Source organism: Dipodomys ordii, unplaced genomic scaffold (assembly GCF_000151885.1).
Source record: "Dipodomys ordii isolate 6190 unplaced genomic scaffold, Dord_2.0 Scaffold25, whole genome shotgun sequence".
Classification (NCBI taxonomy): domain Eukaryota; kingdom Metazoa; phylum Chordata; class Mammalia; order Rodentia; family Heteromyidae; genus Dipodomys; species Dipodomys ordii.
The window spans coordinates 11,918,126-11,937,243 of NW_012267241.1; the positions used below are offsets into that span (position 1 = coordinate 11,918,126).

Below are 19,118 nucleotides of genomic sequence, written 5' to 3' on the forward strand. Positions count from 1 at the left end.
CCAGGTCCAACCTGGCTTTAGTTCCAGTTTGACTTTAGTCTATGCCTTAATTGTGCAGAAAAATTACTTTATATACATTCTCACATTTATTCCTCACAAAGGAATGTTCTTAGTCCCCACTCAACAAATAGACAAACTTTAAGTTCAGAGGTTAAACGTCCTCCTTGGGTATGCACAGTTCTGACAGATTTATTACTTAAACCTAAGTCAGAATCCAAGGTCCTTGAGTCTAATCTAGACGATCACAATGGGCAGACCAGAAAGCATGCTTGCATTTAGTTAAAAGTCACAAATAGGGCTGGGAAGGTGGCTCAGTGGTAGAGCGCTTGCCTTGCATGCATGAAGCCCTTGGTTGGATTCCTCAGAACCACATAAGCAGAAAGAAATAAAAGCCGGAAGGGGCGCTGTGGCCCAACTGGTAGAGCACTAGCCTTGAGCTGAAGAGCTGAGGGACAGTGCCCAGGCCCAGAGTTTAGGCCCCACGACCGGACCCAAAAAAAAAAAAAAGAAAGATATATATATATATATATGTGTGACTTTTTTTGGGGGGAGGGGTTCGGTCGTGGGGCCTGAACTCTGAGGCTGGGCGCTGTCCCTCAGCTCTTCAGGTCAAGGCTAGCGCTATACCACTTGAGCCACAGTGCCCCTTCCGGCTTTTTTCTTTTTTTGCTTATGTGGTACTGAGGAATTGAACCCAGGGCCTCAGGCATGCAAGGCAAGCGCTCTACCACTGAGCCACCTTCCCAGCCCGTAACAAATATATTATTAAGACTAGACAGAAGCTGGGCTCTGGTGGCTCGTACCTGTAATCCTAGCTACTCTAGAGGCTGATATCTGAGGATCGAGGTTCAAAGCCAGCCCAGGCAGGAGAGGCCGTGAGACTCTTATCACCCATAAACTACCAGAAAAACTGGAAGTGGCACTTTGGCTCAAATGGTAGAGCATTAGCCTTGAGCTGAAGAGCTGAGGGACAATGCCCAATGCCCAGGCCCAGAGTTCAAGTCCCGTGACTAATCAAAAAAAGACTAGACAAGATTTTCCTCCCCAAAATAAACAATACTCTTTTGCTGAAAGGAACTTAGAGATTATTGAATTATCTTAAATGGCAATGTATAGAACAAAGACTATGTTAACTTTTTGGGTCCTGTTATCACTTCTAATAATGGGAAATATACTCATAAATATTAAAAATTACTTATAGTTTATATATTTTTTCCAGCAGTAGAGAGTAAAAGAAAAGCCTCCTTCATACTTGGCAAGCTTCTTCCATCTTGAAAAATTCCCAATATAACAAGATTAGCCATGAGTTGGTTACTTATGCTAGATTTTGAATATATAGACATTCAATATATTAATCAATCTACCTTTTTCATGATTAAAATTTTATTTTGTATATATATGTATTTATTGCTCCTATTATTTTATTCATTTAGATTACAAAGGTAAGCTTAACACAGCATAAAGACATAATGTGAAAGAAAGGAAATATACTTACTATGAAATCATCATAAAACAAAGTGTGACTAACTTGCAAATGTCTTATTAAACTGCCATTGAAGCTGCTTGGACTCTCATTAGGTGTTAAGCGGCAAAGAGGACAAAACTGGAAAGGAAACAGGACCAAGAATTCATTAAAGCATGTTACTGATTATTATCATCAGAACTTAAAAAGATAAGTAACCATCTGAAGTAAATTTTGATTTCATGAGTCCACTGGCCATACATCTCTCAGTGCTGTGTTACGAATGCACTTATTTCTTCATATACATTTCTCATCTATTTGTATACACACTATCTGTTCCCATGTCAAAAATGTTAATTACATGAGCTGGGCATGATGATTCCACACTTTTAATCCCAATTACTTGGGAAGTGGAGATCAGGATTGCAGACCAAGACCAACTTGTGCAAATACTTGCATATGTGAACTTAACAATAAGGATCTGATCAGAATCTGCAGGCTCCATGCTTAGAGCCAGTCATATAGACATGACTGCACCCTTGTCTCTAGCACAAAGGAGCTCAGTGGAACCCAGTGGAGAACAGAGATAACACAAACCTAGGATTGCCAGCAAAGGAGTTCCTGTTTATAGTCTGACATTAATAGGGAGATAGTGAGACTTTAGTGTGTGGAGTACATAAAATTTAGTTGAATGGTAAGTAGACATCTATCAGAAAGGCACAGCAAAACAATGGACTGAAGCATATACCACTCACAAAACTCATTTTTGTTTCCTTATGAGCAAGATATGGCCTGAGGGAGAAAGAATAATGTCAGGAAGGGGAAAAACAATGGTAGGCGAGAGAAAGACTGGCCATTACCTGAGTTACCTAAATATTCACTGACACGCTAATTGTAGCCAATTTCCCAACATCAGTGCATATTTTATTATCTCTCCCCAAAGCTCCCACATGATAATACTTACATTAGAAATATACAATTGTACATGGAAATGATGCTGAACTCATCTATTTTTTTTCTTGTGGGGGAGAGTACTAGGGTTTGGACTCAGAGCATAGTACGTGCAAGGCAAGTACTCTAATACTTGAGCCACACTGCCGTTCCCCGCACAGCCCCTGTTGCTTTATTCTTCATCGATAGTGCTTTTTGGATAGGTGGGACATGGGACATGAAGGTCCTACCTATGTTTCCCATGTAGTTGGGATTACAGCTGTGAAGTATCATACCTACTTTATTTGTTGAGATGGAATCTTGTTAACTTTCTGCCCAGCTTGCCCTTGAATCTCAGACACTGATCTCTACTTCCAGAGTAGCTGGAATTAGAGGCATAATCTACCAAGCCTAGCCTGCTTTATCTTAATACTGACTTTTTCAGATGGAATACAGTGGCTATGCAATTAGAAGACACTATCAAACTTCAGATAACTGGTAACTATTTTAAAAAGAGATGAAATCTCATAGAGAAAAAGAGAGGCAATTAAAAGGAAATAAGAAACTTTAGACCTAATGCCTAGGTTGTGGTCATATTTTTCTTACTCTAGTACCTACAAAAACCTTTACAAAGTTTTATTTTACAGAGACTTTACCAGACTAGTGGTATGCCTTAATCATTATGTAGCAAATTGCTACATAATGACCAGTCCCAACAGTACTCAGTGATCTAGAATAATTGTTTGTGTTACTTCTACTTATCCTCTCTGACTATCCTTGTGTTCTGCTTTAACTGTTGGGTAAGAGAAATGCCAATCAACTGCAAAATACACACAAGAGGAAAGTCAAGACATTGAGAGATCAAGAAACACAAAGACATTAATTAGCACTTAGTGTGGGAGGCTGGCTTTAGTTACCTGTGAGGACTCTTTTCCCAGAGCTTAGTTGGACAACTTTAGAACAGTTCAGATTAAGCCAGGCGCTGGTGCTCATGCTTGTAACCTTAGCTACTCAGGAGGCTGAGATCTGAGGATCATGGTTCAAAGCCAGCCCGGGCAGGAAAGTCAGTGAGACTCTTATCTCCAGTAAACCACCAGAAAACCAGAAGTGGCACTGTGGCTCAAGTGGTAGAGCTCTCGCCTTGAGTTGAAGAGCTGAGGGACCCAGCTGAAGCGCCCAGGCCCAGAGTTCAAGCCCCACAACCAACCAAAAAATAAAAAAAGAACAGTTCAGATAAATAAGGAGCCAATACTCAGTCTCTCCATATGCCTTTTTCCTATATTATTTACTTCTTCTATATGATCTATTTCCTATATGATCTACTTTCCTATATGATCTATTTAATCTCTCTTTCTAGAATTTTAAAGGCCATTGGGGGAAAAATTAATCCCAACATAATAAGAAAATGAGTCTTTGGCTGGAGTTGTGGCTCAAGCAAAAGTGTTTGCCTTGCAAAAGTGAAGTCCTGAGTTCAAACTCAGAACAGCAAAAAACAAAACAAAAAAAACCTCTCAGGATGGAGATCTCTTTTAGTAAAGCACATGCCTAATATGCACAGGCTATGGGTTCATTCCTCGGCACTACAAATAAATATAAAGAAACAAAAAAATCTTCAGAGCCAGGCACCAGTGGCTCATGCCTATAATCCCAGCTACTCAGGAGGCTAAGGTGGCTGTTTGAAGCTAGGCCAAGCAGGAAAGCCCAAGGGACTCTTATCTGCAACAAATTACTCAGAAAAAGCTAGAAATGGCCCTGTGGCTCAAGTGATAGAGTGCTAGCCTTGAACCAAAAGAAGCTCAGGGACAGTGTTCAGACCCAGAGTTCAATCCCCAAGTCAGGCAGGGAAAAAAAATCTTTAGGAAGAAACCCAGAATAGATGAAATGCCAGGATTGTTTTTTTTTTTAATTTTAAAAAATATAAATCTAGGCTGGGAAGGTGGCTCAGTGGTAGAGTGCTTGCCTTGCATGCATGAGTCCCTGGGTTCGATTCCTCAGCACCACATAAGCCGAAAAAGCTGGAAGTGGTACTGTGGCTCAAGTGGTAGAGAGCTAGCCTTGAGCTGAAGAGCTGAGGGACAGTGCCTAGGCCTAGAGTTCAGGCCCCATGACAGGCAAATATATATATATATATATATATAGTTATTATTATATATATAGTTATTATTATATATATAGTTATTATTATATATATAGTTATTATTATATATATAGTTATTATTATTCTTAAGGCATTGCACAGAAGGGTTACCATTTCATAAGCCAGGTAAAGAGTATATTACTTTTTTGGACAATGTCATCCCTTCCTTTGCTTTTACTCAGTTTCTACCTCCTGTCCCTGAGCACAATTTCCATAGTCCATTTTCTACATAGTGTATACTTAATAGCCTGGTTGCATTTGTTCACCCTACATTCCTTCCTTTCTGTACTCCCTCTTTACCTCCCCCACCAATAAAACCACAAAAGCAAAAACAATTTTGTTTTTGTTTGTTCTTACTATGTAGCCAATGCCTTGCTTGAAACTTCAGATCTTCCTGCCTCAGCCTACTGAGCTCTAGGATTACTGGCATTGTAGCACACCATGCCCTGCTTAGGTTTCCTAAAATTAATCTCACTCCTTTCCTCCTTCCCTCTTTCCCTAATTTTCTCCTTTCCTCTTTCTTTCCCTCCCTCCATCCCTCCTTTCCATACTGTATAACTCCAGTTGGCCTTGAACTACCATCCTCCTGCCTTAGCCCTCAAGTGATGACATTAGAGGCCCACAAACCACATTTCTTATCTCAGTGACATTTCTTAACTCTGTTCTTGTTCATTGCAAGATACTGAAATAGGGCTGGGAAGGTGGCTCAGTGGTAGAGCGCTTGTCTTGCATGCCTGAGGCCCTGGGTTCGGTTCCTCAGCACCACATAAACAAAAAGAAAAAAGCCATAAGTGGTGCTGTGGCTCAAGGGGTAGAGCACTAGCCTTGAGCTGAATTGCTGAGAGACAGCGCCCAGGCCCAAAGTTCAGGCCCATGACCGGACCCCACCCCCCACCAAAAAAAGATACTGAAATATTTCCATTTAGAATGGGGAGGTTTTTATTTACTATGACAGGAGAAAGTAACTATTTTCTTAAAGGGATTCCATTTGTTGGAACAGTAAATAGAGTAAGAATGACTAAGCCTAAAACTTCAAGCCTAGGGTTTTTTTTTTTTCTGTTTTTGTTGTTGTTGTTTTGGTTTTGGTTTTGGTGGTAGGCTTGAACTCTGGGCCTGGGCATGTCCCTGAGCTCTTCAGCTCAAGGCTAGCACTCTACTACTTCTGGGTTTCTGGTAGTTTATTGGAAATAAGAGTCTCATAGCCTTTCCTGCCTGGGCTGGCTTTGAATCATGATCTTCAGATCTCAGCCTCCTGAGTAGCCTCCTGAGTAGCTAGGATTACAGGAGTAGCAACCAGCACCTGGCAAGCCTAGGGTTTCCATAAGCTCAGTGTTAGAGTTCTTGCTTGGCATCAGTAAGGCCCTGGGTTCCAGTCTCAGCAAAACACACACACACACACACACACACACACACACACACACACACACACACGCAGAGTAATAAAGTTTACCACAGGTCTCCTTTCTGATCTGTGATGAGTAATACAATGATCCAGTAAGCTGTCTTCATCCAGTTCTTTCTGACAAAATGGACACACACATCTGGAAATTGCATAGAATTACAAACATTACTAACATCAATAGCAGCAAAAGTAGTTAAGAAATAGGTATCTAGTCTTTCCTCCTTTTCTCCTTTCCTCTCTACCTCCCTTTGTCCCTCCCTTCTTCCTTTTCAAGTCTTGCTACATGGTAAAAGATGGCCTCAAACTCACAATTATCCTGCCTCAGTCTCCTGAGTGTAGCATTTCAGGTTTGCACCAACACATTCTGCTTTAATCCTGGTTCTTCTGCTTTGATCTATTTTTCCTATCCTTATACCTGCAGTTTTCCCTATGAGAAATGTTCATCCTCGGGGGACAGAGCAGAGAAACACTTATAGGCTATTTGAAGCATCTTACTCCCTTTGTAAGAGAAGTGCAATCACAGCACCTGGCAAAGGAATCAGGACCCCTGTCCTTGGCCTGCCCTTCCCCTGTTAGAACATATACTGACATGACACTTCCTACCCTCTGAAATAAAACAAATAAAATGAAAGGGAGAGAAATGATGAATAACCTTTTAGTCACAGCCTACTTCAGCAATTTACTAGTCCAAAAGCAGAGGCTAGCAGAAGTGTAACAGTTCTGCATTCTGTTTTTGGATCTTCCTTAATGCTACAAACTTGCCTGAGGAAGTTGCCCCAAGGTCTCCATACACATTTTGAAGTGGAAAGAAAAAAATTCATGTGAGTGTATGCATGTGCATGAGTACATGCATGTACCAGTACTGGGACTTTATTATACTTTCACTTGGGTTTTTTGCTCAATGCTGGAGCTCTAGAACTTGAGCCACACCGCCATTTCCGTTTTTTTGTTTTGTTTTCTGGGTTTTTTTTATGATTAGTTAGAGATAAAAGTTCAGGCACTTTTCTGCCCAGAGTGGCTTAAAATTATGATCCTCAAATCTCAGACTCCCAAGTCGCTAGGATTACATGTATAAGCCACCACTGCAATCAAGAAAAGTCTTAGCAAATAATTGCTATTATAAAATCATTACTATACCTGGTTATTAAAGTTAAGAGCCTGAATGTAACTATATAAATATTTTCATAATTTAAAAAACAGCCCAACTTTCCAGCCCAATAATTTCTTTTTAGCCATCTCAAATTTAGCATTGCATTACACTAGATGAAAACAAACCTCGTTGCTGTCTCTGAAAGTTCTTGTAGCGGTCCATACTTATCGATGTATTTCTCACATGTCCTTATGTGCGCCCTCATTTCACTGAGGCAAACCTACATAAAGACAAATTCAAAATAAACTTCTGTTGAAAAGGGGTTTTATGTTATCCAGCTTTATAACTTTTAAGGGAGGTCACGCTGGGTCAGCTGATTAAATGGATGCATTCATGAGACAGTATCTCAAAGTAAAGGCATTAAGTTTTGCCAGTACTAATAAGGCCCAAACATTGAGTTTCTAAATATCATTTTTCTAAAAAGCACATATTTTAAGTGAACATGCACATCTTTTTTGAGTGAATATATAGTAACAAAATATTATTTCACATGCCATTTTATAATTAGGCATTGGTAAGACAGAAGAGAAAGAAAATCAGGTAAAGAAAAAAGAGCAAGAAGGAGAAAAAGAAAACATTAAGAAGAAAGAAGAGACAGAAATAAAAAAATAAGGTACGGAAATTAATGTGTGAATTTTAGAGGTATGCATAGTAAATGAAAGGAAAACCCTTGTCTTTGGGAAAACATAAATACCATGGTTTTATAGCATACCACATAGTATCCATCACATGAATTCACAATACACAGTATACTTAATGGCCCTATTAAGAGCAAACATAAAAGACAGCTCTTGCAAGTCCATTTTTATCAATGCAGAATAAAAAGCCCTTGTTCTTCCAGAAATACATTCAGATCCTAACCATGAAGGATCTGTTGCTAACATAACACAGACTCTACTAAATGTTTCATTAGGAGCTCTGATAAGATCTTGTGCTAGAGGAAGCTTTGTACAGCTGTGGTGTGCAGGCCCAACCACTGTTTCGTTTTGCCCAAGCTAACGGAAGTGCAACCTCAAACAAGAAATCTACCACGTCAAGGAAACCGTTTAACAAGAAGACAAAAATTAACTACTGGGAAAGTAAAAACAAACCCTAGTTTTACAGATATTCACCAAAAACATAAAAAGCCAGGACTGATTCAGGTGCCATCTTAAATAGATGTGTTTACAACCTTCACCATTCTTCTTTGCATGTTTTCCTTACTACTTTTGCTATTAAAATTTTCTTTCTAAGGCAGGTATGGAATTGTAATTGTAATCTTGTAATCTCAGCCCTCAGGAGGCTTAAGGCTGTGAGAACTGGAGACCAGTGTGGGCTAAAAAAAAAAGAAACTGTCTGGAATTTTTATTTCTCTTTCTTTTTGTTGTTCAACAAAGATAAGCATGCCTCAGAAAAATAGCAACCTTAGGACTATGTATTGATAAATAAGTTGATAAATTCATATCCTACATACAAATTGAGGTAAGACACTGTTAGAAATTACAGAAAAATATTAACCACGTTCCTGCTCTAAAATGCTTATAAGCTATTAGAGGAAATGGACATGTAGACAGATCAGTAGGAAATCACTTGATATAAGAAATAGAATATTAAGAACAGACTGCATGGAGTGGGCCATCTGGCCTGGATAATATAGTCTAAAACTATGATTGAGAAATGGGCAGTGTTCCTGAATTGAGGAAAAGCATAAAAGGAAAGGTACCAACAATTTCTCAAAGATAAATTTGAGCTGGACACTGGTGGCTCATGCCTGTAATCATAGCTACTCAGGAGGCTGAGATCTGAGGTTCACGGTTCAAAGCCAGCCAGGATAGTCAGTGAGACTCTTATCTTCAATAAACCACCAGAAAACCAGGAGTGGCACTATGGCTCAAGTGGTAGAGCGCTAGCCTTGAGCTGAAGAGCTGAGGGAGCCCCCAGGCCCAAAGTTCAAGCCCCACGACTGACCCCCCCCAAAAAAGGAGGATAAATTTGAATACTTATAACTAATCAGACATGAAATGTAAGGATTTTGAAAAAAAAAGGAAGAGAGTTATCTGCCAAGGATACATTTCTATCAATGTAGAATAAGGAAATGAGTGATGTTAAATTTTACTTCATGACAAAAATAAGCAATAATAAACAATTATTAGGATTATGTGTGGGTGTGCATTGTCTATTCTATCTTTTTTCTTTATAAATATACATTTCTAAAGTAGTCTATTAATGAAAAATGAATAAAAATATATACAGTATATTAAAATATTAAATAACAGTTGGAGGAAAGCTGTTAGAACAATTTTAATTTAAATATTCTGTGCTTAATAACTTAAAGATGAATACATTTAATAGTGTGCACTGGTATTTGGACAAAATGTAGTTCAAGAAATAAAGCCATACATGAAAGATTAAAAAAAAATTATGTGTGGGGCTAGGAAGGTGGCTCAGTGGTAGATGCTTGTTTTGCATGCATGAGGCCCTGGCTTCGATTCCTCAGCACTACATAAGCAGAAAAATCTGGAAGTGGTGCTGTGGCTCAAGGGGTAGAGCATTACTCTTGAGCTGAAGAGCTGAGGGACAGTGCTCAGGCCCCATGACCAAACAAAAAAAAGAAAAAAAAAGATTAGCAGAGCTTTTCATTTTTAACAATTACAGTATTCTAGATATTATGCTAAAAGCCACTTTTAAGTACCTTCACACCAACCTTATAACATGAACATTTTCCCTTACTTTAAAAAAAGCAACTAAAAGCTTACATTAATCACTTAGACTTTATCATATTCATAAACTGCTTTTTAAAATGACAACTCCTTTCCACAATTAACTTAAAGATAATGCTAAAATGGAAAAAAAAATAGCAACCTAGTCCCACTCACGAGGAGTAAATGAGAAAAATCAGTGTTTGATAAACATTAGTCAGGCCTCATTACTACAAAAGACCATGCATAAATTCCAGTCAGGTAGCCATTAACCTTATATAATTATCAAATCTTATATAAATATTTTTAAAATATACAGAATTGTAACTACTTAATATTAATGATGATAACTATCATAATAAATGTTGTACAAGTTCTTAAAGATAATACATAAAATAAACTAAAATGAAAGCATTTAATCCTTAATTTTCAAAGTGCTGGGTGGGTAGAGTGTTGGAAGAGGTCCACACTGAAGGGGCATCCTTGTCTCCAAGGACTTGGCCTGGACCCAGGTCCAAGGACCTTTCGCCCAACATATGGAAGGTGACCACTTATGTATCCAGGGTAAGAAGGTAGCAGGAAAGTAATCTGTGGGAAAGGATGGGGCCCTTGCCCCAAAAGAGGGTTTGACAGCTAGTAACAGCAGAAGATGTCACCCTTGGAAGCTTGAGATTCCTGGCATTTGGCACCTAAGAACTTCCACCACAGTCAGAATTAATTCTTTAGGAGCCTCTGGCTAGAGCAAAGGTAGCTGGCTTGCACCTTAATTGGCCTCCAACTTTCTGTGGCAGAGGCACAGGAATAGCTCTGTACATAGACACTAGGGATTGGGTTTAATTTGTGTGTATGTTGTTTAAAAAAAAATACTACTGGCTGGGCATCAGTGACTCATGCTTGTAATCCTGACTACTCAGGAGGCTGAGATCTGAGGATCACAATTCAAAGCAAGCCCACGCAAGAAAAGTCTGTGAGACTCTTATCTCCCATTAACCTCCAAAAAACCAGAAGTGACACTGTGGCTCAAGTGGTAGAGTGCTTACCTTGAGCTCAAGAGCTCCAGGAACTTAAGCCCCACGACCAACAACAGCAACAAAAAAATATTGCTTTGGATAGTAGCAAACAGTTAATGATTATTTAATAAATGTTCCAAGTTTATGAAGAGAGAGAAAGGGAGAGAAGGAGGGAGATAAGAAGGAAAAGAAATAAGAAAGAAGGAAGGAAGGAAGGAGGGAAGGAAGGAAAGAAGGAGGGAGGGAGAGAGGGAGGGAGGCAACCAAACAGGGTACACAGATATTAATAAAATAAACACCCTGTTACCCTCATGGAACTCAAATTGAATGAGAATTATTGACACTAACCCAAAACCCACAAACTAGCAGTAAAGAAAATACAGGGTGCTATGAAAAACTTAGCACTCTTAAGTATACATTCTTTCTATGACTTATTATTGCATTTAGGGTAAAATCTCAAACTTTGTATAATATAGCCTTCAAGATCCTATACTGTGTGACTGAGACAGTCCAGTATGATACCGAAGATGTAAAATTACAAAGAGGAAATGATTAATAAATTCTACAAAGTCCTGAATCCTATAGGTGAAAATATGCCACAGGATCTGATAACAACCTTCCTCGTGTTTGGGTTTCAATGACATACTAAGAGTAGGGAGCTATGGGAGAAACAGAAAGAAGAGGAAATGGAGGTAGTCAATGAAAAATCAGGCATAGTAGTTCAGAGGCCTGTTGTTTGCAGCCTACACATTTGAAATTAGAGAAACAGAAATAAGGAGTCTGGGAGGAAACACTTAGAAAAGGTAGAGAGGATGTGAGTAAAAAACATAGGTGAAATGATCATTTTTCTCAAGGACCTGAGCTGATAACCATGATCATGAGCAGTTACATACCAGGGTATCACACTCCGTGCAGTTCTGGTACTCCAATTTCATTCTTTTAGCTACATCAGTTGCTGGAACTCCTTCTGAAGGAAGATATGCCCGGCAATATGGACAGGTCCACTTATTGCTCTTTAGACTGGTAGCAATACAGGAACGGCAGAATCTACCCCAAATAAAGGAAGAACACATCATTTTCCTTAAAGGATATAAAGGAACCACCACTCTGTGTGTGTGTGTGTGTGTGTGTGTGTGTGTGTGTGTGCATCCACATGCACATGTATGCACATGCACAGGTTATACTTCCCAGAGGATCACCTACCTTTCCAGTAAGACTTCTTTGGAATGAGTATAGGCACTTGCATGCATTTATCCACAATAAGAATATGAGCTTGGAATGTGGCTTAGTGGTAGAGTGCTTTCCTAGCATGCATGAAGCCCTGGGTTCAATTCCTCAGTACCACATAAGCAGAAAAAGCCAGAAGTAGCCCTGTGGCTCAAGTGGTAGAGTGTTAGCCTTGAACAAAAGAAGCTCAAGGACAGTGCCCAGGGCTTGAGTTCAAGCCCCAGGACTGGCAATAAATAAATAAATAAGAATATGAAATATGTGAAAGAGTATATATGGTATGTATGCTGGATCTACCACTTAGCTACATCCTCAGCCTTAAATTCACATTCTAAGCACACACCTATGCTTCTGACCTGACTTATTTGCTTACATTATTTTATGCTAATCTAAGCAGAAGATGAATACTAGTTTCAAGCCCTGCATAGTAAGCACTGCTGTCCATTGTCCATTTGCCCCAAATCCAGTCCCCACCGACTTTCAACCTCTATAGTGAGTACAACATTTGGCCTGAAACTTAAGTGAGCATTACATAAATGCTGTTGCTTATGGGAAAACATTAGTTGCAAATGTTGTAGACTAGTCAGCGAGCTGTATTCATTTCAATAGAGGGAGATTAACAAGTAGAGAAAGCACAACATGACCAATGGCTTTGGGAAGAGATTGAGCTTACTGATTCTGAGTATTTAAAAAAAACATATTTGTAGAATGGGATGTTACACCACATCAAAAAGAACAAGCTTGTGGTACATGCAACAACATGAATAAATTTCAGAGACTCACTGAAAGAAAGCAGACACAGTAGAGTTCATCCTATATAATTCTAAATAGGTAAAACTGATCTAATGTGCGGTCGGGGGGAGAGACACCAACGGCTGCTCCTGAGTGAATAGGGAGAAAGAATGTCTGGGAAGGGCATATGGAAACCAGAAATGGAAATATTCCATATCTTGAGAAAAACTTATCTAAGGATTTTTTTATTGTAAAAATACTGTACAGAGGGGTTACAATTACATGGGCAAGATAATGAATACATTTCTTATCAAGCATTGTGGCCTCCTCCTTTGTTTACCTTTCCCATCCCTTCCCAGCCTCCCCCCCCCCCCCCCCCCCCCCCCCCCCCCCCCCCCCACCCTCCCCCCCCCACCAAAGTTGTAAAGTTCGTTTTCGACATGACAACTTGTACTTCTCATTGTTGCAACGGGTCCACCTGTATCCTTATTTAAATGACTTGTTTTTCCTCTTCCCCTCCACAAATTATACCGACATCAAACACAGTGAAAGCAGGGGTTATACTGTGGGGGAGTGACATACAAAGCAACAAAGAAATAATCTTATAAATGCGTTAGAAACAATCGCATGAAAGAAAAAAAAAACATTTAAATACATATTATCTAAAGATTTTTAATTTCCATCTTTTTTTTTTTCTTGTCGGTCATGGGGCTTGAACTCTGGGCTTGGGTGCTGTCCCTGCACTCTTCAGCTCAAGGCGAGTGCTCTACCACTTGAGCCACAGTGCCACTTCTTTATATAAAGATTTTTAAAAACTCAGTACAATTATGATCTATGAATTTAATTATATGTGTAATTTGCTTGAAAAACCAGGGAAGGTGAGGGGTGTAACTCATGGGTAGATTACCAATTTAGTATGCAAAGTGCTATGAGTTTAGTCCCCAGCATTGCAAAACAAACACTCAAACTGAAAGAATCACAACATCTTGGATTATGGTTATTATACATGCTAGTCTAAGGAATAGAATATGCTAAAATGTGTAGCTTATTCTGGAATGCCTAAATGTGATATATTTCTGGATGAATAGGAATACGATAGATACAAGCAAATATAGCAAAATATTAAAGATTTTAGAACTTCCGGCTTGGTTATCTGGTCATCCACCTTAGCTGTACATGCAAATGATGACAAACAGGTTAGCTGTAGTGGTGATATGGAGCTATAAACCTGTTACTTGCTGTAGCAAGTTTGAGGCCAGAAAAGAAAAAACCATAGCAAAAAGCTGTGGGAAATTATTTACTCTACTATATTATTTCTTTAGTTAACCATATATTGTTTGACTTAACGTTAGTTTGACTAGCCTGGAGCCGGTGGCTCATACCTATAATCCTAGCTATTAAGGAGGCCAAGATCTGAGGATCAGAGTTTGAAGCCAGCCCAGGAAGGAAAATCTGTGAGACGCTTATCTCTAATTAGCCAGCAAAAAAACACAAAAACCCTGTAAGTGGATCTGTGGCTCCAGTGGTAGAACATCAACCTTGAATAAAAAAGCTAAGGGACAGCACCAGGCCCAGAGCTCAAGCTCCAGTACTAACACATGCAAACACACACACACACACACACACACACACACACACACACACACACACACACACACACACACACACACACACACAGAAAGTGATTTGAACAGAAGAAAATATTAAATATTTTAAGGTATCCCAACTCATTATGAGGAAACGATTACATTGTTTAATTTTTAAAATATAGGGAATGGCCAGACACTGGTGGCTCACATCTCTAATCCTAGCTACTCAGGAGGGTAAGTTCTGAAGATCAAGGTTCAAAGCCAGCCCAGGCAGGAAAGTCTGTGAGACTCTTATCTCCAATAAACCACCAGAAAACTGGAAGTGGTGCTGTAGCTCAAAGTGGTAGATGCTCACATTGAGCTGAAGAGCTGAGGGACAGCACCCAGGCCCAGAGTTTTAACCCCAGGACTGGCCAAAACAAAACCAAAACAGCAACTTTCCTGCCTGGGCTGGCTTGGAACCACGATCCTCAAACCTCAGCCTCCTGAGTAGCTAGGATTACAGGCATAAGCTAAGCCACCAACACCTGGCAGTCTAAAACTTTTGAAAATTGAATTTGTTTCCATTTTGGAAAAAGAGTTATTCCATGATTATGATGAGGTCTTAGGAGAGAGCCCCTCTATCTGCACACATCTTCCCCAAATCTGTATATTTAAAGGCAAACTTTGTGGAGGGCAGAGAGGTTTGAACTCAAAGCTTCAAATTTGCTAAATAAGCTCCCTACCACTGAGCCATAAATCCCCAGGCATTTCTTTTTCCAGTACTAGGGTTTGAATACCAGGCCTCACAATAGCTCAACTTGCTTGGGTCTACTACCACTTTATCTCCAATACTCTTTTTTTTCCTGGTTATTTTGGACTTTTCTATCTGGACTGGCTTAGAACCGTAATCTTCTAGATCTCAGTCAGCTGAATAGCTTAGATCACAGGCATGAGCCACTAATAGTGGGAAAAAGCAAAGGTGCCACTTCCGGTTTTCAGGTGATTTATTGGAGATAGGAGTCTCACGGTCTCTCCTGCCCGGGTTGGCTTTGAACCTCGATCCTCAGATCTCAGCCTTCTGAGTAGCTAGGATTACAGGCGTGAGCCACCAGCGCCCAGCTAAAAAGCAAAGGTTTTAATAGCAGTTTACTTTTGCTAGACAGCATTTGACATACCAGAGAAAATTGTGGTTCTAAGAGGCCTGGCTCTCACATAGATCTAGAAAAAAAGGTAATAAGCAGGTAAACAAATAAACTAGTAAATCTTAAATGCTTTTTAAAAAGAGTGAAATTGACCAAAATGAACTTAGTAACTCAATGGCAGTGATGGGAAGGAGGGAACAAGTGGGAAAGAGGGAACAGCTGATGTTATGCAAAATAAAAGAAATGTACATATTACCCAATGTGGAAGAAATAACTATCACAAAGCTCATATAACTCATAAATGTTATAGACCATGATAGACAATTTGCTCCAGGAAAGTAAGAATGTGTTTGTGACTTTAACTGAGCATCACTATCCCACAATACTGTGAAAATTGGGAAATTATGTAACCACTTAATCACAATAAAAATTTTGGAAAAAAAAAGAGTGAAATTGTGCACAGAACAAACAGAATGAGTGTGACAGAGAGGATCTCTGTGAAGAGGGACCAGGCATGGGGGCACCCAGCCTGTAATCGTAGCTCTTAGGAGGATAATGCAGGAGGATCATAAATTTGAGGCCAATTTGAGCTGGTTAGTAATAACCTGTCTCAAAACTAAAGGAAACAAAGAGGCTGGGAATGTGGCTTAGTGGTAGAGTGCTTGCCTAGAATGAATGAAGCTCTGGGTTTGATACCTCAGAACCACAGAAACAGAAAAAGCTGGAAATGGCATGTGGCTCAAGTGGTAGAGTGCTAGTCTTGAACAAAAGAAGATCAGGGACAGTGCCCAGGACCTGAGTTCAAGCGTTAAGCCCCAGGACTGGCAAGAGAGAGAGAAAGAGAAAGAGAGAGAGAAGGAAAGAGAGAGAGAACAAAACAAGAGCCAAGACAGAGTAATGGGAAGGCAAGAGAGTTTTAAACATGTGACTGAAATCATTTGATTTATACTATAGGTCACTCTGGGTTCCATGTCAAGAACGAATTGTAGATGTACAGATATACAACAAGAACTGGTTCAAGACAGAATAATGCCTTGAATATGGCAAAAAGCAGTTGAGAGGGATAAATAGGCCAAAGGAGTTCAGACTTACCAAATGACATAAAATATATATCCTGTTATGCCAAGTTAAGTCAAACGCAAAAGATTCCAAAACTGGATGAAAGGCACAAATGGGCTTGCTAGGGACTAGCAGTTGGGAAAATAGATTAGCCACAACAGATAAGTGGAAATTTTTTAGGGTAAAGGAACTTAACTGTCCTAGATCTTGTTTGTTGTGGTAGTGGTTCTAGGTCTACACACAATCATCACAATTCAGCCCATTACACATGATATGAATTATATTGCATCACTCCAAGAAAGCTGAGAAACAAAATGAAAATCCTCTAATGACAACAGATCAGTAACAGGTGAGAGAAATCATAATTAATATATACAGTACAGAAGCAGTTAGAGATCGGCCTTCTGCTATATAGCCTCAGGCACCACATATTAGCTACTCAGTAAATGGTCAGTAAATCCAAATAGTAATGAGTTCTGATGGCTTGCCTAAAGGAGGATTTTTTGGAGGGCAAAGTCCTCATTAGTAAATAAAGATCAGGACATCTTTCTGTTTGGTTTTTGTTGGGAGGGCAGGGCTTTTTCTTCATTTACTGTGACGGATTTTGGTACTGAGACTTGAACCCAAGACCTGAACTGTGCTGTTTTTGTATTTTGTTTTTGTTTTTGCCACTCTTGGGCCATGAATTCAGGGCCTGGACTTCTTTTGCTCAAAGCTAGCTTTCTACCACGTGAGCCACAGTGCCACTTCTGGCTTTTTCTCTTTATGTGGTACTGAGGAATCGAACCCAGGGCTTCATGAATATTAGGCAGGCACCCTACTACTAAGCCACATACATTCCCAGCCCTGTGCCTTTGTTTTTTCACTTAAGGCTGTGTTTTATCACTTGAGGCAGAGCTCCACTTCCAGCTTTTTGTTGCTTAGTTGGGAGACAAGGGTCTTAGGGAATTAACTGCCTGAGCTGTCTTCAAACCCCAATCCTCAGACCTCAGCCTTCTGAGTAGCTAGGATTACCAGGCATGAGCCATTAGTGCTGAGCTCTGCTGTCTTTCTAACTACCAAAAAATGGTCACAAGCCTAAGGAGATAAGGGTTTCCTTTGCCTGCTCCCCGCTCCTTAATGTAGTCGGGAAATGATGAATCAGAAAAGATGAGGTCAAAAAGAAAATTTAATGGATCGAAGTCAATTGCATTTTTAAAAAGCTGGTTCAATATTTTCAAAAACTCTAAATGCATTGCCATTACTTTAAAATCCGATTTCACACACAAATCCAATTTTCTGGCCTCGTTTGCAAAGCAAGTCATACTGGGCTCCTATAATTCTGGAACCCCATTCTGGGGAAGCCAAAGGGTTAAGGCCCTGGCCTGTGGGGTACTAACCCTTTACTCTTTACACCACTTGTCTAGGCCCCTGTTGAGTTTACAACTTTCCATGAGGAAATCAATGAGGAACTACACAAAGACTCAAAAAACTCTGAAACCAGCTGGAAACTCAATTATCACACCCTTACTTGTTATGTTATTAACATCCGCCCCCCCCCCTTTTTTTTTGTTTCCTTAAATTAAGTAATCAGCCAAAAATCCCCTATCATGGAGAGGTCAGAAAAATATTGGAAGGAAGCAGGAAAAGACAGCTGAGAACACTGGGTAGACTTTACTTACCCAATCCCCTAAGGTAAAACTAAATCTTAAGTGGAGTTAAAAAAGAAAGGCAGCCCCTGGTGTCTAGAGCTAGAAACAGAAAACAAGCATCCAGGGCTATTTCTCCAAATGTGGTTTGGGAAGAGGTTGTTGACAACAGTGTGGTATAAACCTTCTACTGTGTTCTCAACACAAAGCTGCCTCATGTGTGCACATCCGTGCTCATCCATATGAAGGTAAATTTAAAATCTTGACCACTTGTGGTAAGCATGCAAGTATGAATAGAATAAGTAGAGTGCTATTATTGTTATTCAACGAGGCAAGAGCTCAAGCTAAAATATTCCACTACAAAATAAACTCAAACGTGCACACCACAAACCACTCCTTCTCCAACAAGGGATCATTCTGGATGAGCCCAAGTACAGCTATTCTTAGAGTTTAGGCCCTCCTACCATGATAGACACTTAAGATTTCCTTTGATGTGTTTTGTATTCTATGAGGTAACATTCAAAAAGACCAGCCTGAGACTTGGTTTTCCAGTCTCTAAAAATTGCATATCTTTAAACTACTACACACTGACTTCAAAAAAATTATTTTTAGATTGGGAAGATGGCTTAGTGGTAGAGGGCTTGCCTAGCATGCATGAAGCACTGGTTAAATTCCTCAGTAACACATAAACAGAAAAGGCCAGAAGTGGCACTGTGGTTCAAGTGGTAGAGTGCTAGCCTGGAGCAAAACAAGCTTAGGGACAGCACCCAGACCCTGAGTTCAAGCCCCAGGACTGGCAAAACAAAAACAAAATATTTTTAGTTTTTTAATTTTCAAAAGTAATAGTAGTTTATTTTTATTTTATTATTATCTTTAATTAGTTGTTCAAAGAAGTTTCAATTAATTTTTTTGCTTGAAACAATCCTGCTGGCTCAGCCTCCCAAGTGCTGGGATTACAATCATATATCAAAGTGTCTGCCTTTGATGACA

The 19,118-nt window shown here is 39.6% G+C and overlaps 1 protein-coding gene across 1 annotated transcript in view; it reads right to left on the minus strand.

The window, feature by feature from the left end:
• Rnf125 (ring finger protein 125, E3 ubiquitin protein ligase) overlaps window positions 1–19,118 on the minus strand; it is a 39,950-nt gene that overhangs the window by 13,144 nt on the left and 7,688 nt on the right. Inside the window, exons 2-5 of the mRNA XM_013014870.1 lie at window positions 11,663–11,816; window positions 7,207–7,301; window positions 5,980–6,070; window positions 1,496–1,603 (exon numbers count right to left, since the gene is read on the minus strand). Coding sequence (XP_012870324.1) covers window positions 1,496–1,603; window positions 5,980–6,070; window positions 7,207–7,301; window positions 11,663–11,816 — 448 coding nt within the window. The remainder of the gene's footprint in view (window positions 1–1,495; window positions 1,604–5,979; window positions 6,071–7,206; window positions 7,302–11,662; window positions 11,817–19,118) is intronic.